The 27,720-nt window shown below is 41.9% G+C and overlaps 3 protein-coding genes across 4 annotated transcripts; 2 read left to right on the top strand and 1 right to left on the bottom strand.

The window, feature by feature from the left end:
• On the top strand, nucleotides 1–5,470 carry THOC7 (THO complex subunit 7). Its single transcript, XM_053469358.1, has 8 exons — nucleotides 1–156; nucleotides 1,010–1,127; nucleotides 2,257–2,384; nucleotides 2,533–2,619; nucleotides 3,067–3,124; nucleotides 3,864–3,930; nucleotides 4,193–4,262; nucleotides 5,174–5,470. Exons 1-8 carry the CDS (start codon nucleotides 138–140, stop codon nucleotides 5,230–5,232), a joined length of 606 nt encoding a protein of 201 aa, XP_053325333.1. The 5' UTR covers nucleotides 1–137; the 3' UTR covers nucleotides 5,233–5,470.
• A 1,405-nt stretch (nucleotides 5,471–6,875) lies between these two features.
• C6H3orf49 (chromosome 6 C3orf49 homolog) lies at nucleotides 6,876–9,276 on the bottom strand. 2 transcript variants are annotated; one of them, XM_053469356.1, is made up of 5 exons: nucleotides 9,027–9,276; nucleotides 8,531–8,838; nucleotides 7,747–7,877; nucleotides 7,364–7,477; nucleotides 6,876–7,210 (listed from the first exon to the last, which is right to left on the bottom strand). In XM_053469356.1, the coding sequence occupies exons 1-5, from the start codon at nucleotides 9,131–9,133 to the stop codon at nucleotides 7,016–7,018; spliced, it is 855 nt and encodes a 284-aa protein (XP_053325331.1). In that variant the 5' UTR covers nucleotides 9,134–9,276; the 3' UTR covers nucleotides 6,876–7,015. The 2 variants fall into 2 exon arrangements, with proteins under 2 accessions (XP_053325331.1, XP_053325332.1); XM_053469357.1 differs by having other exon boundaries at nucleotides 7,747–7,841.
• Nucleotides 9,277–11,940: 2,664 nt separating this feature from the next.
• LOC128500439 (cadherin-related family member 3-like) lies at nucleotides 11,941–23,833 on the top strand. Its single transcript, XM_053469602.1, has 19 exons — nucleotides 11,941–11,983; nucleotides 12,356–12,552; nucleotides 13,003–13,168; nucleotides 14,443–14,531; nucleotides 16,989–17,083; nucleotides 17,229–17,333; nucleotides 17,657–17,847; nucleotides 17,980–18,157; nucleotides 18,352–18,514; nucleotides 18,738–18,828; nucleotides 19,126–19,224; nucleotides 19,940–20,169; nucleotides 20,391–20,562; nucleotides 21,271–21,509; nucleotides 21,768–21,946; nucleotides 22,201–22,220; nucleotides 22,319–22,350; nucleotides 22,737–22,785; nucleotides 23,618–23,833. Exons 1-19 carry the CDS (start codon nucleotides 11,941–11,943, stop codon nucleotides 23,773–23,775), a joined length of 2,496 nt encoding a protein of 831 aa, XP_053325577.1. The 3' UTR covers nucleotides 23,776–23,833.
• Nucleotides 23,834–27,720: the final 3,887 nt, after the last annotated feature.

The following is a 27,720-nucleotide window of genomic DNA, read 5'->3' as shown; positions in this document are numbered from 1 at the left end:
CAGCTCGTTCCCCGTGGCCCCGGCCCCTCCCCGGGGTTCCGTTACCTTGCGGCCTGTGCTCAGTGCGCGGCTCGGCGTGCGGCCTCCATTTCTGCACCCGGCTGCATTCTGGGAGTCTGACCTCACTACTCGCCGACATGGGAGCCGTCACGGACGGTAAGGAGAGCCCAGCTCCGCCGCTAACCCGCACCCCTCGCCACCCAGATCCGACTCTCTGCCCCAACCCCAGCCCCGCACCGCAGACCAGCCGTCCCGGGACACCCTGCCACCGCCAAACCGCCCGCAGCCTCGAAGGCCGCAAAGCCTCGGTCTCGCGTGATCCCAGCGCGGCCAGACTGCACAGCGATCGCCGGGCCTCATTCCTGTGGCCCGTACTCGGGGAGCCTTGTCCAAAGTTATCATGGCAGAGCTGGAATACTTTAATACCAATTTATTCCTCTGACAGAGGAGATTAATAGACCGCACACAGTAATGCTGCTGGTCAGATAGATTGCAAGCTCTTCTGGTCAGATTCTGCTAACATCAAATGAATAATATGAGAACAAAGAGTTTTAGTTCTTTTATTCCATATCAATCCCCAAACAGCTCCCATTATGCTCAGCCAATAGATTTAGGTAACGTGCTTTAGGATCGATGCTGGAAACCTGGGTCTCCCCAAACCAGGGGCTGCGTCTCCCCAAACCTGGGGGGTGTGTAACCCTCATCCCCCCAAACCTGGGGGGTGCCGCGTCTCCCCAAACACAAGACTTCCCCCGGGGACCTCACAATTCCGTGGGCTGTGCGGTGCGTCATCAGGAGGATTTAATTTACTGAGAGGGTGGTAGATAAGCGGAACAGCCTCCCAGGAGACATGGTAGAGGCTAATACAGTGAGGGATTCTGCCCCGCGACACCAAGTGGCAAAGCCTTTCGCGATTCTGCGTCGTTTAACGCCTTCGTGTCGCGTGTACTGTGTGTAGCACCGTTAAGCGGCTCGTGTCCTATTCCTAATCAGACGCTCTTCTTGCCAGATGAAGTTATCCGCAAGCGGCTTTTGATTGACGGAGACGGCGCCGGAGACGACCGAAGAATTAACCTGATGGTAAAAAGCTTCCTGAAATGGTGCAATTCGGGATCCCAGGAAGATGGGTAAGACACGTTACAGTAACCTTCGACCTTTATCAATATCTAATCCAAACATATTCCAGGGTTTGTTTCTTAATCATTTATCGGGGCGGCCAACCTTCAAGGAGCCAGAATTCCTAAAATATGTGCTGTGTATTTACTTAGATTTTATTTAATTTCCTTTTGCTACTTTACTGTTGGATTTTTTTGTTATTTTTGTTTGCTATTGTTTGCTACGTTCCTGTTGTTATTTTTGTATTTTTATATTTTTTGGTACTTTACATCTTTCCCTATTGAAGCTTCTCTTTTTTGGCATTTAACCCCCCCCCCCATATCAATCAGCAACATTGTTTCCTATTTTAGATTCTGGTTAGTTGATGATGCGTTACATTTGACTAAAGTTGTGCCAAAATGAAAAATATACAGTGTATATATATATAGATGGGAGTGATAAAGGGCCATGGGAACACAGGAGTGATGGGAGTGATAAAGGGCCATTGGAACACAGGAGTGATGGGAGTGATAAAGGGCCATTGGAACACAGGAGTGATGGGAGTGATAAAGGGCCATTGGAACACAGGAGTGATGGGAGTGATAAAGGGCCATTGGAACACAGGAGTGATGGGAGTGATAAAGCGCCATTGGAACACAGGAGTGATGGGAGTGATAAAGGGCCATTGGAACACAGGAGTGATGGGAGTGATAAAGGGCCATTGGAACACAGGAGTGATGGGAGTGATAAAGGGCCATTGGAACACAGGAGTGATGGGAGTGATAAAGGGCCATTGGAACACAGGAGTGATGGGAGTGATAAAGGGCCATTGGAACACAGGAGTGATGGGAGTGATAAAGCGCCATTGGAACACAGGAGTGATGGGAGTGATAAAGGGCCATTGGAACACAGGAGTGATGGGAGTGATAAAGGGCCATTGGAACACAGGAGTGATGGGAGTGATAAAGGGCCATTGGAACACAGGAGTGATGGGAGTGATAAAGGACCACTGGAACCCAGGAGTGATGGGAGTGATAAAGGGCCATTGGAACCCAGGAGTGATGGGAGTGATAAAGGGCCATTGGAACACAGGAGTGATGGGAGTGATAAAGGGCCATTGGTGATGACCCCTTTTAAGGTGGTTCTTGGTGTGTTTTTCAGGTACGCTCAGTACCAGCGCATGCTCAGCACGTTGTCGCAGTGTGAATTTTCCATGGGGAAGACTCTTCTGGTGCACGATATGAACCTGCGCGAGATGGACAACTACGAGAAAATATACACCGACATAGGTGAGCCGGCGGCTTTTATTTTTTTATCTTTCTCTTTATCCGAAAAGGTTTAGGTCTTTTATTAAATATATGTCGGCGGCAGTGTTTTTCGCGTGCGTAACCGCAGCAACCGCGGGGCTAACCGGCTCGTTTTTTCTTACATGTGAAGAGAAAAACATCGCTGCGGCGCACGAAAAAATTTCTGAGTGCAAAAAGCAGATCCTGCAGGCCAAGCGCATCAGAAAGAATCGCCAAGGTAACCGTCTATCCCGGCGCGTCTTACTGGTTTCAACTGGGAATCGGCGCCAAACAAGCATTTGCTTCTAGATTGTCAGCTCTTGGAGCAGGGCCCTCCTCCCCTCAAATAAATAATAATTTCCTGAAAAATATCGAACAACAAAGTCGCACTTTTGCAAAAATTTTTACTTCGTAAAATGTCAAATCTGAAATTCACTAGATTTTTATTTATCTTTCTAATCGTTATTAATGTAGATAATTTGGGTGTAAAAGTTAGGAATTCCCCGTCATTTACTTCATTCTCCCTTCTAAAGCTGCTGGGGGCCAGAACCAGTCAGAGGGGGAAGAAGGAAATTCGGGGAGGAAATATTACCAATCACCTGAAATGCAATAAAACGCGAGGTGATTTTTTTGTATGTGTGTACAAATAAATTAAAAATGTTTTTATTGCTTATTTCCTCCCCAGAGTATGATGCGTTGGCGAAAGTGATAGAGCATCACCCGGACAGGCATGAAACATTACAGTAAGTATTCACACACGTACATATACATATACATGGTCGTACATATACTTATACATGCTCGTACACGTATTCATGCTCACACGCCTATTCATGCTCACACACCTACATAAACACATACATACTTACACACACACTAACATTCTTCACACAGCTTGGCAGAAAATGTTTATTTTGGTGATATATATATAGATTCTGTTGGGGATAAATGCAGCAATTTGAAGAATTATCTGTATTATGTCTAACGCTTCTTTTCTCATATCTAATAGAAGAAAACGGCACGTGGGAAGCCACCAACCACCCACCCTGTTTAATCTATAAATATATTTTTATTAAAAAGTGATGGGTACAAGGTGTTTGGTGGCTTCTCAGGGGGAACTCGTGTGCTGCTTCTATCTCTCCTTACCTCTCATCTTTCTCATTATCTCCCTCTTCTCTCTATCTCTACCCTTTCTCTCTCATCATCATCATCATCATCATCATCATCATCATCATCTTCTCTCCTCTTTATTCTCTTACTACCTCTCCCCTTTCGTACGCGCCGTACGTCCTATGTGTATGCCGAGTGAGCAGTCATCCTAACTTTCTGTCCTTGGGATCCGCATGTTTAACCCTCCACATCTCCTATTGTTAAGTTTGTGAACCAAAAGGGGCATTAAAATAATAATGGGGAAAAAACATTAAAAATGTGAAAAATATATATATATATATATCTGTATAAAGAAAATGTTTCTCCATTCAGACAACTCGATGCTCTGGGGAAGGAGCTGCAGCAGCTGTCTCACATGAAAGAAAGCGTTGAAGATAAGGTGAGATTGGAATCCTTGTTGAGCGGCAGTCATTTTCTCGCAATTTTCTCTGAGCGTCTCTAGAATGTCAGCGCGACTTTCGGTGTTAATATGAAGCGGGAGGAACGTTTCACACTTTTCCTCCGCCGTGCAGCGTGCAGTTTTTGAGATATTTTAGTAATAAAAGCATCCTTTATGCTGCCGGAGAATCTGGATTGGATCTTATTTTAGAGTTAAATTAACGATGTGCGTTTCTTCATTGCTGTATTTTTTTTCCTTTTAGCTGGAATTGAGAAGAAAGCAGTTTCATGTCCTACTTAGTACCATTCATGAGCTTCAACAAACCTTGGAAAGTAAGTCTTTTTTTTTTTTGTACTTCTGTAAATTCTTCTATAAATATAAGTCACGCCAATGTCTCTCTCTCTGTATATCTATACATTTTCTTTACTTATGGTATAGTGTTAGCGTTAGAAGCTGAAAGCACTACCATATTCTCCCGATTATACCCCCTTTAAACCTTTAAGTTAGGGATGCCGCCTAAAATCGGGGTTTAGATATTCAAAATGGAGAGCAGTGCCTTTTTTACCTCTCCCGCGCTCCACTTCTTCTCTTGCCTCTACTTGTTTTCTGTCTTCTTTCTTCGTCCGCTTCTCCGCAGTATCAGCTCTGTTGACCGTACCTCCTGCAGCGCTTCCCTCGATGGGAGGAACGGGGTATGGTCCAGGGGGTATGGTCAACGGAGCTGATACCAAGGAGAAGCGGACTAAGAAAGAAGAAAGAAGACAGAAGAACAAGAAGAGGAAAGGAGACGGGACAGCGGAGAGGGTAGGGAGACATTGACAGAGAGAGAATGAGAGTATCAGTGAGTGAATACTGTTTTACCCTGTATTAAAAATCCCCGAAGAAGAGACCTAGATAGACCTTGCAATCTTTTTCTCTTTAGTTAGCCAATAAAGATATAATCTTTCCCAAATTGGCCCTTATTATTTAATTCAGGAATATTTTTGTTGTTATTACCACCGTAGTACCATGCAAGCTGCAGCCGGATATTTTAAAAGGTTTTTACCTGCTTGAAATTTGTCCTCATTCTATAGAAAAACCCATTTCTATAGACAGAGAGGATTATTTAACTAAAAAAAAAAACACTCCGTAGCGGCTTTTGTATTACTACGTCTGTTCATAAATCGTATATTTTGGAACATTTTTCCATTACTGGATCATGAAATATTCAATGACATATTTTCTTTTTTTATTTCCCCCCCAGAGGATGAAAAATGCGCAGATGAGTCTCAGGATTCACGGATGGACACGCAGCCCCAGTAGAAGAAGGCTTAGTCCAACTCCAGTTTTATCATTTATGGTTCATGGTTCCAGCTTAACGCCCCCAAAAATCACTTTTATTTTGGATATGGATCTCCTGCATTTAACCCTTAGTAGTGTGTATTTTCCATAACACGTCCTGTCTAAGAATGTTTCGTATGAAATGATACTTGAATTTCACTTTTTAGTCCTTAAAACATGTTTTATATCATTTACAATAAAATCTGATGTGGGAAAAAAAGGCGTTTAATTATTTGTCCGAATTCCCTGCGCGCATAGATATTACAAATAATTCTTATTCTTCTGAGATCCTCTAATATCTTAATTAATCAATATTAATAATAATATTATTTGGATAGATTAACCTGATATTTAATATGGATAGCAAAGTTAAACATGCATGGGATAGACATACGGCTCCTGAATCTAAGACGAGACCAACGACTGATTAAGGTTTGAGTCTTTACAGCAGGAGAAACAGGGGGCCGGATGGGGGCCGATCTGCCGGCAGGTTCTGTGTCTCTATCTTTACAGTTTGGAAGGAAATCCCTAAAACTCATGCAGTGTTCAGGCATCTGAGATATTGAAGCAACAATTCGCCGGGCGACTTCTTTCTCCGCGCTCTTATCTAGAACAGAAGCTCGGAGCTTTTAGCACCGTGTATCCCGCAAGAGCTTTTCAAGAAAATTTATTGGATGGAAAACGAGACGCTTTAATACTCCAGATCAGACTGTGCTTTTTTTTTTTTTTTCTTCTTCTTCAAGGAAATCTCTAAAACTCGCCGTAATCTTCAAGGATTTGGAGCAATTCCCGGAGAACCTGACCCTGCTTGTTGAACATCCTGCGAGCCGAGTTATAGATTAATGGCTTGACGGTTCCGTGCGATCTGAACGTTTCCAGACACAGCGAGGGATGCTGGAGGACATTTATTGATGATCTAGAGGAGCACATGATTACAGGTCTCTGGACGGTCGCCGTTGTCCTGCTCAGTGCGCCAGCGGCCCTACTTAACATCCCCATCGCTGGGGGAATAAAGGACACAAACAAGACTACAATCAAAGTACAAACAAAGTATTTGTGTTGTTATATAGAAGCTGTTCTTCCTCCATGTTTCTTCCGTCCTGCGCAGGTCTCAATATACCTAGCAGAATGTCCTTGGCTCAAGGATCTTTGGCTCCATCGACTTTCTTAATAAGGGTTTAAAAGCTTTGTAGGTATGGAGCGCACGAAAAGAAGACATAAAATGCTTGGTGCATAGACAGGAGTTAATCATCAACCCAATCAATTCCAAGGCACCCTTTAAAAATGGCTCTCTCAACACATGACCTGGTCATGTGATCACAATGTTGATTGGCCGCGGATTCTTGATGTTTCTACAGTGACTCCACAGGCTTTCGCCTGTTATTTTATCAATTAATCAATTAAACTCACAGAAACAAAATGGATCATCCCACTCAAGCAATTAATTTGCATATTGAGCAACTTAATTTTTTCTAAGAAAAATATTCCCCACCCCCCCAAAAAACATACTAAGCTAATACATGATAACCCTTCCTTAAATCACATCCAATATTAATTAAAAAATCTCAATAAATGTTTTTTTCCCCCCCCTCTTTTCTGGATAAGCGCTACTGTAAATGTCCAGACATATAAAAAAAATCACATTGGAACAAAGGACATAGACTTATATCATGTGATGATGTCATGTTTCACTCGACTTGCCTGGGAATCTTTGTATATTCCAGCGAGGAAAGGTAAATTTGGGAGATTTCTATACCTGACCCAATTAGCAACAACAAATACAAGGAAAGCAGACATTTTTAAACTTGTATTTTCTCGTCCTCTTCTTGGAGACTCTTTGGAACTGTTTGGAAGACTGGAGAATTTCATCCCCCAACGACTCGCACTGTCTAAGCTCCTCGTGTCTCTGTGCCAGGAGCCTCGTGGACTTGTCGGCAATGGTTTCGATAAGTTCGTCCACCTGGGTCAAAGTCAGAACAATAATTCCGTTAACAGCACAAAAAGGACAACGTCGACGAAGGTGAAAGTCACGTTCTAGGTACGTCTTGACGGAGAACCCGGTGGACCTAAAGGCTGAATGTACAACAAATCAGTTACAATAACAAAACCCCACCTGCATCTGAAGCTTTCCCATGGTGTGGTCTGTCTGGTATCTCACAATTTCCACCGGTTTCTTCTTCTTCTTTTTGGTAAAAGCAAAGTGCTTCTTTTTGGGTGAATATGAAACCTATAATAAAGAAAAAAAACAGTCTAGAATCCAGAATCAATCAAAGGATCCTCACATTCTATCTTTTATAGAATGGAACTTCTGCCGTAACTCATGGTTAATAGAGACCGTTCGGCAGCTTCCATAAGTCGTGTGGCTTCCATCAATCGCTAACCTCTTCCCGGCTAGGAAATGATCTCATAAAAGGTCCCAAACGGTCATAAAGTCCGCAATATATTTAACCCTCGATGTTTCATTTCTCTAGTGGGTTAAAGATTCCGAAAAATTACCTTCTGGAGCCCGCTTGGGACCGACGTGACGGACACGCGTCTCGATGTCCGTCTCGATCGAAGCACCACGTTGTCCGGGGTGATCCTGGCCGTTTCTGCCTCAAAAACATTAACATCCAGTTGGAGAGTTGCTTTCAAAGAAAAATAGTCTTATCAGTAAAACCGTGATATTTACGTAATAATATTTGACAAAGGATAAGATACATTTCTGACTCTAAAGAATATTCTATACATATATAAAATGAGTTTATTGTTTAAGGTGGAATTAAGAAAATATTTGTACATATTATGGGAAATATTTATAAAAAAAAAAAAAACAATTATCAGGAAAAGTTCTAAACAAGAAGTCAGGTAACTTTTACTTTTTTTTTTTTTTAAAATCTTTTATATATTTTGCTCGATTTAGACAGTTTCCACCAGTTTAATATTTTAAATAATATGTTCTTTATTGTTTGAAAGCGTTTTAACATATTGGACATTAATTATTATTATTTTTTTTTAAAGTGTAATTAATTTGTAACCATTATTAAAAAAATATATATTTGTTTTTTGACAGGAATCGGAATATTTATGCTGATGGCTTCAAGTTAATAACTTGAAATAAGAAATAATAATAATAATAATAAAAAAATATTTTTTTTTTTTATTTTTTTTTTGCTTTTAAACTAATAAGGTCCTTCTATGATACGCCACGTAGGTCTCTCTCTCTATGTCCCAACGAATCCTAAAATAAGAGATGTTATAAATAACATTATCGATGGCCGTGACGAAGTCCTCCCGTTACCGGTTTGTGACGTCCGTTTGGATATTTCCCGTGGAAGCGGAAGGTGCTGCGTTACTCCGGGCAGACGTTTCTGCTTGTGCGCCAGACGGGGTGAATCGGTCCTCAAGGTACCCTCGGGGGCCACAAGCGACATTTTTGTGGGTTTGGAGGACACCACTTTCCCCAACGCTGCCTTCATCTTCTGACCCAAACTCTTTTTTTTATTCTCGGGGGCATCAAAGGAACCAGAATCGCTCTCGCTCGTTGATTCATTTTTTGGGATGAGAACTTTCTGATTCACTAAGTTAGTAGACACGGCTCCGTGCCACCTGGAAGGATGGCAAAAGAACCAAAAAGTTATGTATCGACGTTGATCGTTTTTGCCAAAAAATAAGTTAACTCTTAAAAGGTTTAGAATTCCTCCCCATAAATATAAAATGTTACCGTCGCGTTAAATCGGTGGTATTCTAAATCTCGATACAAAGTTAACACTACATACGGTCTAAATTCCGCTTACCTAATAATTCCTTTTGCTTTCTGGAGGGTCTTTGATTTGATCTTTGGGGAAGCGACTTTAGCTTTTGTCCCACTAGGAGATCCAGAAGCGGAGGTCTGGTTTTGCATGGCTGCTTCGCTTGCCGTTCGCCTTCTTGCAGACCTGGCATGTTCTGAATTTCGCAGTAACTCCTGTGTTGATGTCGAATGCCCCTCTGGCCGGTGCCATCGTGACGAGGCACCATATGGAATTCCCCCTTGCCATTAGTTCATAAATCTTAACCCAGATCATTAACCTGCTCGTCGACCGACGGTTACATGCCCTGTGATCCTTACGGGATGGAGTGTGCCGGCCGCCTGCCAGGGATGAGTTAAACTGCTTTCCCATGCTTTGTACGGAGCGTATTCCAAGTGAAACATTCATCACGAAAGCGCCAAATTCCAGCAACATCCTCTAAGTCCTTCCAAAACAAAAGTCTCATTCACAGACGAGGCAAGTAACTCATAACTCTAGACAACTAACTAGGTTAGAGCATCAATACCTACCTTCCTACTTAACCATAAACGTTTATGAGTTTTACCAAATGGACAGACCATTGGCGCACACCTATGATTTAACCCCTACCTCTGTACCTGTTTGCATGCAGCACAATTGTATTATTCATGATAGGAATCTGAAATTTCAGAATGAATGGAACCTTAAATGAATTTTCAAGTCAAATTGATCCATGAATTGAGTCCCTTTCTGCTTTGTGAAGTTTTGGTCTCATGAAACACGGGAACCATAGTCGTGGAAGGTATGGTCACATGCCACCGCCACACCACAGTTACATAGCGGGCACGCGCAGTCAGGCTGATGGCTATCACAGCGCGCCCTTCATGCCAAATCGATAACTTTCTAATCAACAGGATTTGATCTGAATCTTTTTGGAAGATTCTATTTGGAATTTAAAGCATTGTAGATAGCTGTACTACTTGTTTTTGCCACCAGATGGCAGCACAAGCCAATGATCCAAAACTTACTGCATTTCGGAGATTTATAGAAACTTAGAATTTGTTACTTACATGTCCATAGACTTCGCATACCCCCGCCCAGGGGGACATGCCATGGTGGTGTTGGGACATGCTATGGTGGTGTTAGACATGCTATGGTGGTGTTAGACATGCTATGGTGGTGTTAGACATGCTATGGTGGTGTTAGACATGCTATGGTGGTGTTAGACATGCTATGGTGGTGTTAGACATGCTATGGTGGTGTTAGACATGCTATGGTGGTGTTAGACATGCTATGGTGGTGTTGGGACATGTTATGGTGGTGTTGGGACATGCTATGGTGGTGTTAGACATGCTATGGTGGTGTTAGGACATGCTATGGTGGTGTTAGACATGCCATGGTGGTGTTAGACATGCTATGGTGGTGTTGGGACATGCCAAGGTGGTGCTAGGACATGCTATGGCGGTGTTAGACATGCTATGGTGGTGTTGGGACATGCTATGGTGGTGTTAGACATGCTATGGTGGTGTTAGACATGCTATGGTGGTGTTGGGACATGCTATGGTGGTGTTAGACATGCTATGGTGGTGTTGGGACATGCTATGGTGGTGTTAGACATGCTATGGTGGTGTTAGACATGCTATGGTGGTGTTAGACATGCTATAGTGGTGCTAGGACATGCTAAGGTGGTGTTGGGACATGCTATGGTGGTGTTAGACATGCTATGGTGGTGTTAGACATGCTATGGTGGTGTTAGACATGCTATGGTGGTGTTAGACATGCTATGGTGGTGTTAGACATGCTATGGTGGTGTTAGACATGCTATGGTGGTGTTAGACATGCTATGGTGGTGTTGGGACATGTTATGGTGGTGTTGGGACATGCTATGGTGGTGTTAGACATGCTATGGTGGTGTTAGGACATGCTATGGTGGTGTTAGACATGCCATGGTGGTGTTAGACATGCTATGGTGGTGTTGGGACATGCCAAGGTGGTGCTAGGACATGCTATGGCGGTGTTAGACATGCTATGGTGGTGTTGGGACATGCTATGGTGGTGTTAGACATGCTATGGTGGTGTTAGACATGCTATGGTGGTGTTGGGACATGCTATGGTGGTGTTAGACATGCTATGGTGGTGTTGGGACATGCTATGGTGGTGTTAGACATGCTATGGTGGTGTTAGACATGCTATGGTGGTGTTAGACATGCTATAGTGGTGCTAGGACATGCTAAGGTGGTGTTGGGACATGCTATGGTGGTGTTAGACATGCTATGGTGGTGTTAGACATGCTATGGTGGTGTTAGACATGCTATGGTGGTGTTAGACATGCTATGGTGGTGTTGGGACATGCTATGGTGGTATTGGCACATGTTATGGTGGTGTTAGGACATGTTAAGGTGGTGTTAGACATGCTATGGTGGTGGGCATGCTAAGGTGTTCCTCTTTGCTGTAGTCTTTTGCTTTTAAATCTTTCATGCCGATGTATGACCCAAACCTGGTTTGCTGGCTCAGACCAAGGATATATTTCTATATTTACAGTCGCCTTTTTGCCAGTACAAGGATCAGCTTCTAAAATCCCCCCCCTCCCCGGGGCAATAACTGCCACACATTATGGCTTCAGTTCTCTTTGTCGATCCTAACACGCATTCCACGCTTCAGCCACAAAGTTCTCGAAACACAAATACATTGTATACGAATAAAAGCGCCGTCCCAGCGACACACGAAGAACAAACAAGTGTCTGCCAGCCAAAAAACCCGCGACTCCATGGAGTATCGAGTTCCCCCCGGCGAGGAGTGTCTCCCGGTATATATTGGGCAATGGTGGCTCTGATTGTTTGTAATAATTACTGGAATATATTGGCTGGAACCTCCGCCGAGAGCTCGCCGCGCGCCTTGCATTCACCAACATACATTTTCTTTAAAGAGCTGGAACGGAAGGATGGCTGCTTTCCTGACGGTTACTCTTCTTATCATCTTCCGAGGTGGGCACTTTTTGGAAATTCTCTTACAAATGATGATTTACGTGCTAATTACCCAAAAATGTAGACTTTTTTTTTTTACATTCAAAACCATAGGAGAAACATGGACACGGTCATTATTTGTTCTGCATTTCTTTGTGATAGCAGTGTGCTCGTAGGGTTAAACGGTCTATCGGGATGGGATTTGGGTTATTATGCGTTGTGCGCATGCCGTGATGTGAGTTGGCCAAATCGGGGTCTGCATCAAGCCCACCTGGCATTGGCCCAGAGCAATGTTCTAGACCGAGGATCTTGGAGACCCCTTTCGCCAACTCGACTTATATTGCTGTAAAGTTCCAGTAATGTTTTAACCCTATCATCTCCATCCTACTATAGGGGTTTTCTCTGCGCCGAATCTTATCCTTCCCAGCAACGTGACGCTGCCTGAAAATGCCATCCAAAGCACGCTGGTGGCCAAGATGTCGGCGACGGCTCTCCCGTTCGATTCAATCGTTGGCGCCCCTTTTATAGTCAATTCTAACCCCGTGGTTCATCCATTCATGATCATACCTAAAGGCGGAAATACCTGGGAGGTAACATTGAACCTGCTAGTAGATCGGCCCCATTCGGCCCCCATCAAGTCTGCTCGTGTCTCCTGCTGTAAAGACTCTTAATCAGTCGTTGGTCTCGTCTTAGATTCAGGGCTCATATGCCTATCCTATGCATGTTTAATCCCCCTCACTGTATTACCCTCTACCACTTCTGCTGGGAGGCTGTTCCACTTATCGACCACCCTCTCAGTAAAGTAAAACCTCCTTCCAGCTGCACTCTTTGCTATTTTCTATGTTGCTTCTTCTTAAACCTTAATGTCCTATTTTTTAGATGTGAACAATATATCCTCCATCGGGTTAGGGGTCGAAGGAGTCACGGAACCCAAGTGTTCTTGCTGGTGTTGCTACTTTTTAAATGTATCCATTATTCAGTTTATTTCTAGTGATAAATAATGACTTTTTTTTGTCTCTTTCACTCTTCTGTTTGTTCAGTTAATTCTCACAAGTTCTCCCCGGCTGGACTTTGAGAGGGTCCCTCTGTATACCCTTCAAATCATCGTGGAGGACAGCAAAGGGACGTCTTCTACAAACACCATTGTCATTGAGATCTCCAAAGTCAACAAGGCGCCGGTTTTCACAGGAACTCTGGCTGAAAACGGTATGCGGGTCATTCAGGTCCGCAACGTGGGAAAGATTTTTTTTTGATGGGTCTCTCAGTTACAAAACTCTTTCATTTAACCCTTCGAGAGGTAGAAGCACGGACGACGGGACTTGTTACACAACCCTTAAGTGTTAGGGAAGTGTTAGGGATCACAAGCAGGTTCTTTTAGACAGTTAAACCTGGGGTTAGATTTCTTCACTGAGCTGGGGGTAGATAAATGGGACAGCTTTCCAGCAGACATGGTAGAAGCTAACCCAGCGAGGGCAGGACGCACCCAAATGATTCTTCTCTGCTGTGAAAGGTTTTCCATGGTATAGTTCACGCTTTTGTCATTTATTGGTTCAAGTAAATCTTTAGTGATAGAAGCACAGAACCTGCCAGCAGGTCGGCCCCATTCGGCCCCCGTCTAGTCGCTGGTTTCTCCTGCTGTAAAGACTCAAACATTAATCGGTCGTTGGTCATATGCCAGTCCCATTTATGTTTAAAGAGTGATAAGAACCACAGTTTAGGGTGTAGGGTGCTGATAGGTACCATGTTGCGTCTATTGACATTGGTCAAGCCTTCATGTCTCCCAACACCACAGGTTACATCCCACTAGTGTCGCACTTGTGGGAGTCGGAGGTTGGCGGTCGGCCCCGGGTGCCACTCATCGGGGGGAGGCACCACATTGGCACACAGAGGTCTCAAGTCTCCGGGAAATCCCTTCTCTCTCAGTGTCTCTCTACCTTCTCTGTCTCCCTGTCTCCTTTCCCGCAGTTCTTCTTCTTTTCTTTCCTCTTCTTCTTGTGTCTTCTTTCTTCGTCCTCTTCTCCCCGACCAAATACTCCACCCCCCACCTTACATTACAAAAAAGACCCCTTAGGACGGAACCTTTCTGCAATTACCCGCTGAGATCATGTCACTGGGTCCTCAACCCTTCCAGTCCCCAACGCTTCACTACCCCCCCCCACGGTCTATAACGTGGTTCTTCTTTAGATTCTAAACTCACAGCGAATAACACCGACGCGTCTTCTATCAATCTGTACGTTATCCGCCCCCGGACTTTATGTTGATAAATTCTAAACTAGTCATTAATGCTTAAAAAAAATCAGCCGTATAGAAAATCGTTATTTTTCTCTGGATTAACGGAACGTTCCAGAAGAAGATCTAAGTGAAGTTCTTGCCTCGTTCCTCTGTCTTCTCTCCTCGCCTCTGTTTCTTGAAGAGATCCTCCAAGTGCTTAGTAAATAATAACGTCTCCGGCTCTCACACCGCAGTCTCTCTCCCATCAGATGCGGAGGTGTATATCGCAGAAAACACGGCGGTCTCCGCGGTGATTTACAGAGTGGGCGCCAAGGACCCCGATAATGATGTTTTGCAGGTAATTTCGTGATAAATGGAGGTTCGGATTCCGAAGGGTTTTCTTCTTGATAGATTTAAGCGAGGAGCAATCCCATTATCACAGCTTACAGCTCGGTAGACCGAGGGGCGAGACAGCCAGGACCTCGCCTTTTTAAAACTATGATTCCCATCATCCTTAGTCACTACCAGGGGTGTGCTGGCATAATCTGGCCCGTGGGGTTATATTACTGTATACAGCGCTGGGGGTTATTACAATATACAGTGCTGGGGGTTATATTACTGTATACAGCGCTGGGGGTTATATTACTGTATACAGCGCTGGGGGTTATTACAATATACAGTGCTGGGGGTTATATTACTGTATACAGCGCTGGGGGTTATATTACTGTATACAGTGCTAGGGGGTTATATTACTGTATACAGCTCTGGGGGTTATATTACTGTATACAGCGCTGGGGGTTATATTACTGTATACAGTGCTGGGGGGGTATTTTACTGTATACAGTGCTGGGGGTTATATTACTGTATACAGCGCTGGGGGTTATATTACTGTATACAGCGCTGGGGGGGTTATATTACTGTATACAGCACTGGGGGGTTATATTATTGTATACAGCGCTGGGTGTTATATTACTGTATACAGTGCTGGGGGTTATATTACTGTATACAGCGCTGGGGGTTATATTACTGTATACAGCGCTGGGGTTATATTACTGTATACAGCGCTGGGGGTTATATTACTGTATACAGTGCTGGGGGTTATATTACTGTATACATCGCTGGGGGTTATATTACTGTATACATCGCTGGGGGTTATATTACTGTATACAGCGCTGGGGGTTATATTACTGTATACAGCGCTGGGGGTTATATTACTGTATACAGCGCTGGGGGTTATATTACTGTATACAGCGCTGGGGGTTATATTACTGTATACAGCGCTGGGGGGTTATATTACTGTATACAGCGCTGGGGGTTCTATTACTGTATACAGCGCTGGGGGGGTTATATTACTGTATACAGCGCTGGGGGGTTATATTACTGTATACAGCGCTGTGGGGTTATATTACTGTATACAGCGCTGGGGGTTATATTACTGTATACAGCGCTGGGGGTTATATTACTGTATACAGCGCTGGGGGGTATATTACTGTATACAGCGCTGGGGTTATATTACTGTATACAGTGCTGGGGGGTTATATTACTGTATACAGCGCTGGGGGTTATATTACTGTATACAGCGCTGGGGGTTATATTACTGTATACAGCGCTGGGGGTTATATTACTGTATACAGCGCTGGGGGTTATATTACTGTATACAGTGCTGGGGGGTTATATTACTGTATACAGCGCTGGGGTTATATTACTGTATACAGTGCTGGGGGTTATATTACTGTATACAGCGCTGGGGGGTTATTACTGTATACAGCGCTGGGGGTTCTATTACTGTATACAGCGCTGGGGGTTATATTACTGTATACAGCGCTGGGGGGTTATATTACTGTATACAGTGCTGGGGGGTTATATTACTGTATACAGTGCTGGGGGGTTATATTACTGTATACAGTGCTGGGGGTTATTACTGTATACAGTGCTGGGGTTATATTACTGTATACAGTGCTGGGGGTTATATTACTGTATACAGCGCTGGGGGGTTATTACTGTATACAGCGCTGGGGGTTCTATTACTGTATACAGCGCTGGGGGTTATATTACTGTATACAGCGCTGGGGGTTATATTACTGTATACAGCGACATACTCGCGATTGCGTAATTTCATTCATCTGTAAAATGATAAATAAAAGAGAGAACATCGGAGGAGGCAAATATTTATTTCAGGCTCTTCCCGCTCCGCTGCCTCCCTCTGACTATACGAGGGTCCAATAAACGTTGTGAATAGAGGCATTAGTCCGGCTTTATTGCCGTGGAACGCCGCCATGCTCATATTGTTAACTTGTTTCCAAATGAAACGTTCTTTGCGCCTCAGTTCACGCTGCGGGTTCTACACAAAGAGCCCCGGGTTACCAAGACGCTGGCTTTTATTCTACTGTTTCAATGTAAAAGTCATATCTCTATGGCAACGGCCAATCAGTGCTTGATTTTGTATCACAAGAAAATTAAGCAATCCCTGAAAAAATACAAATGAGGCAATATTTTGTCCTACAGGTTTATACAGAGAAATGGTATCTGCAGTGCTTGTCCTTTATTACACCTCTCCTTAATAATGGTTTTAAAGCTAATGAGTTGATCTAAATCTGTATAACTTTGGCCAAAATATGTTGCGGCCTCGATTCAGAGCAAAGCTTCCTTGTATTATTTATATGGAGTGAGATTTGTACTCATTTTTGACCAAAGGCTAATCTTTTATGGCCAGCATTCACCTTTATTAATATGATTTATTTCCCCCCAAAACGAAGTCCGCTTTTAGGTCGATAGGGTGATTATGTCCCTTGTTTCTGTCCCATCATTCTGACAGTTCTCCATCACACCCATGAACTCCGGGTTTGAGATTGATAACACGGGAGCCATTTCGACCGCCGCCACGTTTGACTACGAAAGCCATATAAAAAGGTAATTCTTCTCAAACCATCTTTAAAATAAAGGCAGCATTGAGCCCGAGGAAAATCAGTCATGAAATGATACTGAACACGAGTACGATTCGCTTAAATATTTCATGTTATTGAAGGTATAATTCATTGTTTCTCTTTTCCTCCAGCTATACAATAACGGTAACCATAAGCGATGGCGTCCTCTCCGACTCCGCCAATATCAAGGTCTACATAACCAACGTGAATGACAATGAGCCATCTCTAACTTGCGAGTAAGTCGTTAGAGGTCTCCATGCCTACACCCGGTGCCCATCACACCTTCTGTAACTGCAAAGACCCTTCTAAAGTTCACAAAACAGTAATTATTATTATATTATTTAAGAAGTGAGAAGATAACTGTCCCAGTAAGTGTTTCCATTAGATGTTCTGGACAATGATGTGGCTCAACTGAAGACCGTTTCTTCTCCTGGTTCCTTCTGATGAGTTGTGGGATTCCTTCTCATGTGATGAGGATCATGGAGGAAATCTTAAAGTTCTATGCAGTTGAGATGGTTACATTGTGGCTATTATTCCTCATCACGCTTCTTTGTTACAGGTTTTCCAATATTACCAAAGCCGGTATAACCAAACAGAGAAGAACATCTGGAGACACCGTAGCCATTGAACTGAATGAGGAGCTTCGTGTCGGGACAGCGGTTATCACCTGCGCAGCATCGGATGCCGACCTAATGAATGACCTCACGTTCCAGTTGGACCCCGCCAACAGCTACTTCTCCATCCATAAAGGTGAAAAAAACTATTTTTCAAGATATTTACATTGTGGTTTTTTTTAAGGTAGACCTCCAGGCCTGTCAAAATTCTCAGATTGGAGGAAATTACATTTTTTTTCACCTTTCCGTATTATTTTCATGCCTACAGAGACCGGAACCGTGATTATCGTTTCGAGGATGGACAGCGAAGAAGCCGGATTTGTCAGCGTTCAGTCTTTTGGCGTTAAAGTGTGCGACGGTGACTTGAAATGCTCCTCGATATCGACCACGGTGATGGTCCTCCCGATTAACGACAATCCCCCGTATTGCGCTCCGTATTTTTACAGGTCAGTGGATATCAAACTCAAATCAATTTATAATAATAGAATTCTGAGAACCCAAACTCCTCCAGGAGAACGTTGTTAACTTTCCACGGCGACGCACGATCAATTGCTTTTGTGTTAAGGGGAGTTAACAAAATAACTCATCTTATAAATGCATTTCTGTAGATATTTATTAATTTCTACAGTTTTGTTGTTAGTTTTACCAAACCAGAACCCATCACGAAGGATACAGTGGTTGCCGTCTTAAAGTGTCACGACGCAGATATCCCACCGGACGTCTTGACTTATCAGCCAAACAGCGGGCCACTAGGCGTTGACAAATTATTCCAGCAGAAACCAGGAGATCCCCATATTATACAGGTAAGAGCCACGGGGAGGGTTGATATAAACTCATTTAATGTGGATACGTGATCCAGAACAGGTAGAATTTTTTTTTTTTGTTTAGAAAATTATTAGAAATATGGTTTATTTTTTTGTATTTTCATCTAGGATTTTCTAAGAATATTACAAAATAATTAGAAATTATTAAAAAAAAAATATATTAGGAACATTATTTATTTATTTATTTATTGCATCTTCATAGGCAAATGGGGATTTGGACTACGACTCGGATCCTGTCTCTTCTCACCAAATGATGATGTCGGTATTTGATTCACCAGACGCCCCTAACACGGGTAATAAATATAACGCAGGGTTAGAGAGAACTTCTGGCTGTTTGCTGGAATAGTCTCAATGGATATATCACGGGGCACTGTGGGTCGTACCTGTATATAAAATGTTTTAGGACTTATGGAAATGATACGCAACATGGGACATAGAACGTTAACCCCTTCATCTTTTTATTTTCTTTCGTATGAGGTCTGGCAAAAATATTAATATCCCCTTTAATACGGGGAATATAAGAATGCGTGAAATAATTATTTGTAATTTTTTTTTGTAATGAAATCCATTTTCATTTCTCTTTGTCGCAGTGACCACAACCATAGTAGTATCCGTGACTCCAGTAAATGATTTCGATCCCGTGTTTGACCCACCTGCGTATGCGTTTAAGGTGCCTGAGACATCAGGAGGTACGGTAGCCATAGGGATCCGGATTCGGCAGAAATAGCTAATTCAAATGAATTCATTAATTTGTCCACTAAACGTTGAGCATGAGCTCACTGTTGGGATTTGCAGTTCTTTCAGCGATGATCCAGGTTGTCGATGAACATGCCAGACCCTAATTCCAAGTTAAACTAACCCTGTCTGTTCCCCCGTGAACCCCTGACAGAAGGTATGTTGGGGAATCCTTCTATGTTTAGTAAAGCAAACGTTTCTTTGATGAACGCCTGGTCATTAATCTGAAGACAAACACTTTGTAGTGCAGCGTCCTATGGTGGTCAATAAGTTAGGAACCTACGAGGAGGAGAAGAAAGATCTATATTAGATGCGGCTCTACTCATTCTCCAGTAAGATAAAAGACAGAGGAGTTCCAGAGGATACAAAGTAACAAAGTAGCAAGGTTCTCTTGGACTTGAGAAGTCAGGCATCTCCAATGCCACCACTTAACCGGTGTCTGTAAAAGATGGTTGCATCTATATCTTCGATCATTCACGTACCTCTAGCTCAGAGTGTCCAACCTCCAGCTGCTGCAGGACTACATCTCCCATACTCCTCAGCCGGCCCCTTAGCTAAAAGAGCATTATGGGAGATGTAGTCCTGCAGCAGCTGGAGGTTGGACACCTCTGCTCTAGCTCCTGCCCCATGTTAAAGCCATTATTGTTTTCTGTCTTCATCTCTTCCTAGCCAACTACGTCATTGGCAAAGTAAGCGCTACAGATAAAGACCGGCCGCACTGCGTCAGATACAGAATTCTTAACGGCAACACCGACGTTATCAATAGGTTTTGGGTAGATCCGGCTTCTGGAACTCTAGAGCTATTAACTCAGCCGGATTATGAATCGCTCCCGTCCTACACACTAGTCGTCGAGGCTTCGGACTGCGACCTAATAAATCCCCGAAAGGCTCAGGCAACAGTAAGTGAACCCAGAGGGAGCTTCGTGATCTCCAGGCTTCCCGATCAGGCATTGATGGTAAAACGGGAATATAAATGTTATAGATGATTCACTTGGTCTGAATACTGCATGCTGCCCCTTTAATCGGAGGTTTATGACCCATAATGTGGACCAAAATCTTTGTTCATATCCTCTGCATTATCCTCTGCAGTTTGACTGGCATGCTTGTCTTGGTCTTTTAGGTCACCTTCGATATTATAGAGGAGAATGACGAGGCTCCGGAATGCAGACCTTCAAGGTACACGGCTATTATCTATGACAACGTGACATCAGGAGTCAACATTAACAACTTCAGACTGAACTGCAGAGACCGAGACTCCAATGACACGTCCATGCGCTTCGAAATTGTTTCAGGTTTGTCTCAGCGGCTGTCATGGGATTGTTTTTGTCGTATATATATTTTTCCAAAAAAAGGATCTATAAGGTTTCCCAGTCGTACGAACTGAAGAGAAATTTTGTGTCTTAAACATTAAACGGTTATTAATAAACTGAAGGGTGAACTGAAGGATGGGTTTGCGAAATATTAGACTTGTGCAAATGGACCAAAAACTGGACCAAAAACTGTTCTGCCAAAGGTTTTGTTTAATTTTTTGGTCCATTGATTTTTTGTGTGTAACAAATCTAGGTTCCTGCCCTTTCAGTTCGGACAAAATTCAGAGGGCTTCTTCCATTCAGAAACTAAATTGGCTGTCACTCACCCTCACACTCTCACACTCACTCTCATTCATTCTCTTTCACAATCTCTCACACCCTCCCTCTATGTCTTCTTTTATGCAGCATGTCTTCTTGCTTCTTTTTAGTCTTCTTTCTTCTTTCTTCTGTCTTTCTTCTGCCTTTGTTTGCTTCTCCCTGGTATCAGCTCCATTAACCAGGCCTCCAGAAGAGCTTCCACTACAGAGCCATCCTTGACGCACATCCTCTCCCCGATTGGAGGAGCAGATGAGAGGCTGTCCCCGTGATGCGCACCATGGCTCCGCCCCTTTCACAGAAGTACTCCAAGAGGCCAGAATATTGCCGATTATTCGAGAAGCTTTTCGATTTTGGATTCTTTTGTTTTCTCAGGGAATATAAACAATCACTTCGCCTTTGATCCCACGCATGGATCCCGCAGTCCCAAACTCATCGTCAAAACACCTTTCGATTTTGACAATGGAGTCGACGTGCAACAAAGATACAACCTCGTAGTCAATATTGTCGATGACAACGTAAAAAACGGCAGGGTACAGAAGCCAAGGACAGGAACCGTCTTGATTTCGATCCGAGTGGTCCAGACCGAGACTCCTGCCCCAACTAACTATTACGTGAGTAGCGTTATCAAACACCGCCTAGGGACCCACATCCAAACTGAAGGACATGTTTTTTTCCCAATTTATATGATGAACATTAAAAATTGCTTCTAAATAGTGACTTATGTCTACAAAAATGTTTTAATTTCTATGTACTTTCCAAGAAGTGCTCTTGTATTCTTAAAAAAAACCCCCACTTAATTAATAGATTTTGGATATTAGTCACCAGGTTTAAATTTCTGTTAAAAATCACCATTTTTTGTGTTTTGATAGCAAAGAAAAGGACTTACAATAGTAAATAAAGATGTTAACACGTATGACTCCAGTGCTTGGTACGTGCCGTTTGTCTTCACGCTCATGGCCCTATTGCTGGCCAGTTTGGCGGCCTGGGTCGGCTACCTGCTGTGGAAATATTCCAACCTGAAAGGTCTGTGTCAGAAAGCCAAGAAAAGGTAAGTTCACAGAAATTCTATTTACGTAAATGTCCTTATATTGTCGTGATGTCATAAATAGAGCTTGACATTGAGTGGAAATCATCATTTCTGCCCAGTGACATCAGGCCGTCGGCAAACGGAAAGAAATGAACTGATGTCATCTTCATATAAAAATAATAATTTAGTGTCCTAAAAAATCTAAATCTAGAAAAGAAGAGATTCTAGTTACATTACAGATTTTCTTTTAATTAACCCAATTCTCTTTGGTACAGGGTGAAGAGATATCACGCAGGTGAGACTTTATTCTTCTCCCTATTTAAATATGATAAATAACGGTCATTTTGAGCCATACATTTGAACATCGCATTCATTTTTTTGTTGTTCAAACAGGTACCAAAAAGGAAAAGGTAGAAATCTTTACAGTGAGTCATTTTATGTTACATTCTCTACAAAATGAACAGAAAATTTACATTTGAAACCTTTAACCTTCTTACAATTTTTAAAAATCTTTAAATGTTACATAAATGCGTGACCAATGGGCAATTCTGAAGCACGGCAATTCTGAAAAATGGAGCAGTTGCTATAGAAACTAAAGGAATTCTCATTTCTCTATTCTAAACCGCTCTTTATTTTTTTGAGGTTTTATTTTAGTAATTATCCGACTCCACTTTTGGAGCTGCCCAAATCTACATTAAACCCCTCCCCGCCATGAATATATTTTCCTCTTCCACAAAACTTTTCCAAATGTTTGGCATGTTTAAAATCCCACGTAAATACGTTTTAAATCAATCTCTCTTTTTTGTTTAAGGAAACTACAACACTCGAGGCTGTATTTGATGGCGAGGCCATCGATCCAGGTAAAAGAACACAAAATGCAGCAAAGTAAATGAAAGATATCTGAGATTCTAGAAAAAAAAGAATATCTGAGATTAAACTGAATTCTTCTAGTAACGGAACTTCGTGTTCTCTAGAAAAGAGGCTGAGGGTTAAATAAGTTAGAAACTTAAAAACATTCAAACGCAACCAACCTAGAATTTAAAATTCAATCTCATTTCATAATTAGTTCCATTCCAAAATCAGTCCTATTCCGGTCCCATTCCAAAATGAATTCCATTCCAATTTCAGTCCAAATGCCAAATTTCTTCCATTTTGGTCCCATTTCATGTTTAGTTCCATTCCAAAATCAGTCCTGTTCCAAAATGAATTCCATTCCAAAACCAGTCCAATTTCAGTCCCATTTCAAAATGAGCTCCATTTCAACATTAGTTCCATTCCAGTCCCACTCCAAAATCAGTCCCATTCCAATCCCATTCCAAAATATGTTCCATTTTAAAATTAATCCCATTCCAGCCCCATTCCAAAATTAGTTCCATTCCAGTCCCATTCCAAAATTAGTTCCATTCCAGTCCCATTCCAAAATTAGTTCCATTTCCAAATCATTCCCATTCTAGCCCCATTCCAAAATCAGTCCCAATCCAATCCCATTCCAAAATTATTTCCATTCCAGTCTCATTTCAAATTAGATCCATTCCAAAACCAGTCCCATTCCAAAAATGAGTTCCAATCCAAAATCAATCCCATTCCAGTCCCATTCCAAAATCAGTCCCATTCCAATCCCATTCCAAAATCAGTTTTTGTGGCTTATTCATCAGAAATGTTGACTGCTGATTCTCCCTGTTGGTTGGTTAGTTACAGGAAACATGTATGAGTATAACACCAAGTCCGGAGCCCGCAGGTGGAAGACGCCCCAGGAGAACGTCAAACTATCCGATATATCAACCATTTCCGATGCCATGATCCCTCAGCCGCCGTCCGCTCCTTTAATGATGGCCATTGGAAATAACTGAAGAAATCACTCTAATTAACCAGAAATCAATGAAAATCAAAATGAATAGATATAATTTTCATAGCTTTCTGTAATTATTATGGGCAGCTTACTGGTTAATCAAATCTGATTCTTTCTGGTTTTATTTTACTTGATATGAAATTCCAACATAATTAAAATTAAGCGATTCATTCTTTTATTGCCGCAGCGCTCTGAGAACCTTCCGTGGTTTATGATGTAATAAGATATATCGGTATTTTGTGTTGGAGGAAATCACTCAATGAAAATTTCCTCGAACTAAATTTCGATTGACTTAAATCCCAACGCTTTATGAAAGTCGATATTAAGCAAAAATGTGTTTTATTTTCATAAAAAAAAGCAGATTTCATAGATTGCTAAATAATGTTCACAGAATGCGACCTTATCTCATACGTTCTAAACATATGAGCAAGTAGGTTTTTGGAGAGATGATTCCAGGGTGCCTGTGTCGGGTCATGGAGGTCTAAAGCTGTCAAGGACATTGCCCTGTACCCAGTATTTTTAATGGTGTGACCTCCCATCGATACGGAAGCTGGTCGGAGAACCTTTGGTAAGACTTTGTAACGGTTTCAACCATGTCTCCACATGAAACGAGGTTCTAGCTGAGCAGCCTCCATGATGAAGAGGGTTTTATGGACGTTGAGCATGAGGAGAAAGTGGGTTCCAGATTCAGGGCAAATACATTCAGAGGAAATGTTCTCCACAGGAGAGTTTACCAAAAAGTTGTGATTTTAACTTTTTTTTTGTTCAATGCTCTTTATGAAAGCCGTCAAGGGCAGGTGTCTCCCTTTGGAGAGTAACCTCGCGTTTTCATGCCCAACCTCGACCGGTTCCGCCGTCTTTTTCTGTAGTTTTATGGATTACAGACTATCGTTATTTGTTCACACTGTGCTTTTCTCGTTGAACGTTCCTTTCAATAATTCACCGATTTATCCTGGGGTGTTTCAGGGCAATAGTTACCCGGTTCACGCTGGAATCGGTGCTGTGTATAACCTCTAGCTGAGGCCGCTGGGAGTTATATTTTACAGCAGCCGGAGGACCGGACCCTGTCTTTATCTTCATAGAGTCATAGAATCTGGAACGGTATTCAGTAAGATTTAACCCTTGCACAACAGGAGCAGAGTACTTGAAGAAGATGAGTCGTATATATATTATTTATGGGGCAATTGTGCTTTGACGCAATTCTATTCACAGCGGGGGATTTTAAAGACCCCCAAAATCTGCATGAATTCATTCATTCTGCAATGAGCAAACATTTCTTAATGTACGTTTATAATATATTGGAACATACACAGTTTTGTAGCTTATACTCAGCCATATATATTCCGACCTCTGCCAACCAGACCTAGACAGAACCTTCCGGGTCCAAGAAGGAGGTAGCCCCCCCCAAAAAAAAACCATGGGGCAGATTGCCCTCTTTGTTGCCTCCTCAATGGCTGTTCAATGGGCTGATTAGAAACCTCCACTGTTAGACTTCATACAATAATTGTAGCAACGTCCGCCTAGCTCACCCCAATTTCCGTCTATTAGAAGCCCTGCCATATGCCACCCATTTGGGTCGGTTTCCTCAACTTCCCAGTTGATGATGACCTGCGTGCCACCACTTATTCTACAAATAGGGGCTTCTCGGTGTGTTGCTTTATCGTTAATAATTTAATAATAGGGATATATTTTTTTTATTTCTTTTTGCATCATTGACAGTTTTTGTAACAATCGTAATACCGAGGCTTCCAAGCTACCCAACAATTTCAAATCGAGGCGCCATCGTAGAATGTTTATAAGAAAATGATACTTCAAGCATTGAGACGGAGAAAACAAACAAACAAACACATTTTCTATCCTTTGCTACTTGTGTAGACACAGAAATCTGTAAGAAGTGAAAAATTGATTTCGGAGTTAATTTCACACTAAACTGCTTTACACAAAGCTTAATCATCTTCATCCGTCTGGTTGACGAACGTACATTCTACAACCACAGCGAAATTCGCGACAAACGCCATGAATTCTTTGAAGTCGACTTCGCCTGCCTGTTTGCCGTCCAAGTTCTTGAGCGCGTCTTTGAAATGACTGCTGCTTTCCAAGCACTTTATGGCAGGAACAAAGAATTATAAAAAAAAAACAAAGAAAAGAAAAAATATGGTTATTTTTTTTAAATAAAAGACTTTCAATATTTTCTTATCTTAAGTAGAGTTTAATATTCACAAAGCTACGACGTTTAGATAAAATATATTCAACAAGAAGCCGACAATGGCATTTTTGTAACATTATTTATTTAAATATCTTTCGCATCTCTGTTAATTCCAACATTTGGACAAATAAAGGGCTAAAATTTACAGAACTAGGAATTAAAATTAATCCAGCATATGGGAAAAAAATCTTAATCAGTGAAATGTTTCTAAAATATTCTTGCTATTTTAATTTTTTATTATTTTTATTTATTAGGAACATATAGGTTTTCCATTTTCAGGTTAATAAATTATTATTTTTTTTACATTTATGATACAATCCGAAAAACAAATTTGTGTTTTAGGCCCTTTTTTTCTTAATAGCCTTTTCTTACTGGGTGCAGGGTTGGCATTTCTTTTCTCAGAAGTTGCCTAAGTTCCTTTGTCTCCAGACACATGGGGTCACCACCCTTCCCCGCGTACTTGTAGAAGACCTTGATCAATGTAACAATGGCCCTTTCTGCTTGAGTTTTGGCACCAAACTTGGGGATCCTAAAAGAGAGAACACGTGGTCAACCAGAGTGCATTCTAATAAAATGAACAAATGTTCTTCTGTCTGTGTAACAAATCCAGAAGCAAAGCGAGGATTATGGGAATTATAGTCCGATGGTCGTAGAGGGATGTAGAAAATGATTGATCAACGTTTCTCTGAGTTCTCTTAGATTCAATGATAGCCTTGGGGTCGAACGTCTTGTTTGCAGCAAACACTATGTGATCGCGTTATAATTAACGTGTATGAAGTCTGATGGCCACATCTGCCACTCTTCCCCTGATTGGGAATTGTATTTCTTTTCTGAGCTCCTGTTGTTACAGACACACATTAACCCGGTGACCGGTAATTTCTGACGATCACATGGGATCAATCACCTTTGGCCAAGCCATATGGAAGGGACACAGTAGCCTTTCCGCGCATCTAGGTTATACCTTCAAATATAAATAATAGACGAAGATCTTATCTGATCAAGTACAGCACAACAAGATAATTGAAACCAAAAAACCCCAGAAAAATATTTTTTTTACATTATTTTGGTATTCCGCGTTTGAATATGGATATTGTTTCTGAAAAGCGTTCCATTAATGCACGGAACGTGCGCAGAGATCTTTGCATTTTGATATATATATCACTCAGAACGTATTTATTCTTCATCAAATAGTTTGCTTTTTATCTGAAATGTTAAGTGAAGTCTGACAAAGAAAAACAGCAATCCTTTTGAAGAAGAAATGTAGCTATTCCTCTGAATCATTTATGAAACCTCAGAAAACATTTTGTTTCAATGATTTACAGGACAATTTCCTAGGAGCTATTTTTTTCAGATTCCTTGGCATGATCACCGTACTACTGGCGATGAAATGTTAGGATTTTTTTTATATGATAAACCTCACTCATAACTCATTTTCTACTAAATTTCAAAATTCAATGTTTTTTTTACATTTGTCAACGTATGATGCGCTAATTAAAAAAAAAGGTTTTAGCAAAGATTAATTATGTTTCCGAGTTAGGTTTCTTGTACCCAAACATAGCCTAATTAATTAAAATCATACTCAGAACTTGTCTACAATTTGAGGAAGACTAATTAGAATCTAAATCATGAAAACTCCGTTAATTATTAGCACTCACCTTCTGTCTCGTTCTCCCCAACCTCCTAAGAGATCATAAGATCTAGGAGTAGGGTCTTCTTCTTCTTCTTCTAAACGAATATGCC

Source organism: Spea bombifrons, chromosome 6, assembly GCF_027358695.1.
Source record: "Spea bombifrons isolate aSpeBom1 chromosome 6, aSpeBom1.2.pri, whole genome shotgun sequence".
In the NCBI taxonomy this organism is placed as follows: domain Eukaryota; kingdom Metazoa; phylum Chordata; class Amphibia; order Anura; family Pelobatidae; genus Spea; species Spea bombifrons.
This window is presented reverse-complemented; position numbering and strand designations above follow the sequence as displayed.

Excerpts from the sequence above, each read along its gene's own strand:
- C6H3orf49 (XM_053469356.1), bottom strand. The coding sequence starts at position 9,133 with ATGCAAAACCAGACCTCCGCTTCTGGATCTCCTAGTGGGACAAAAGCT. Across the intron at positions 7,478-7,746 it reads TCCCAAGCGGGCTCCAGAAG|GTTTCATATTCACCCAAAAA; the intron begins GTAATTTTTCGG and ends TCTTTATTATAG. Across the intron at positions 7,211-7,363 it reads TGGGAAAGCTTCAGATGCAG|GTGGACGAACTTATCGAAAC; the intron begins GTGGGGTTTTGT and ends ACTTTGACCCAG.
- THOC7 (XM_053469358.1), top strand. Across the intron at positions 1,128-2,256 it reads TCGGGATCCCAGGAAGATGG|GTACGCTCAGTACCAGCGCA; the intron begins GTAAGACACGTT and ends TGTGTTTTTCAG. Across the intron at positions 4,263-5,173 it reads GCTTCAACAAACCTTGGAAA|AGGATGAAAAATGCGCAGAT; the intron begins GTAAGTCTTTTT and ends TTTCCCCCCCAG.
- LOC128500439 (XM_053469602.1), top strand. The coding sequence starts at position 11,941 with ATGGCTGCTTTCCTGACGGTTACTCTTCTTATCATCTTCCGAG. Across the intron at positions 13,169-14,442 it reads AGGAACTCTGGCTGAAAACG|ATGCGGAGGTGTATATCGCA; the intron begins GTATGCGGGTCA and ends CTCTCCCATCAG. Across the intron at positions 18,829-19,125 it reads ACCAGACGCCCCTAACACGG|TGACCACAACCATAGTAGTA; the intron begins GTAATAAATATA and ends TCTTTGTCGCAG.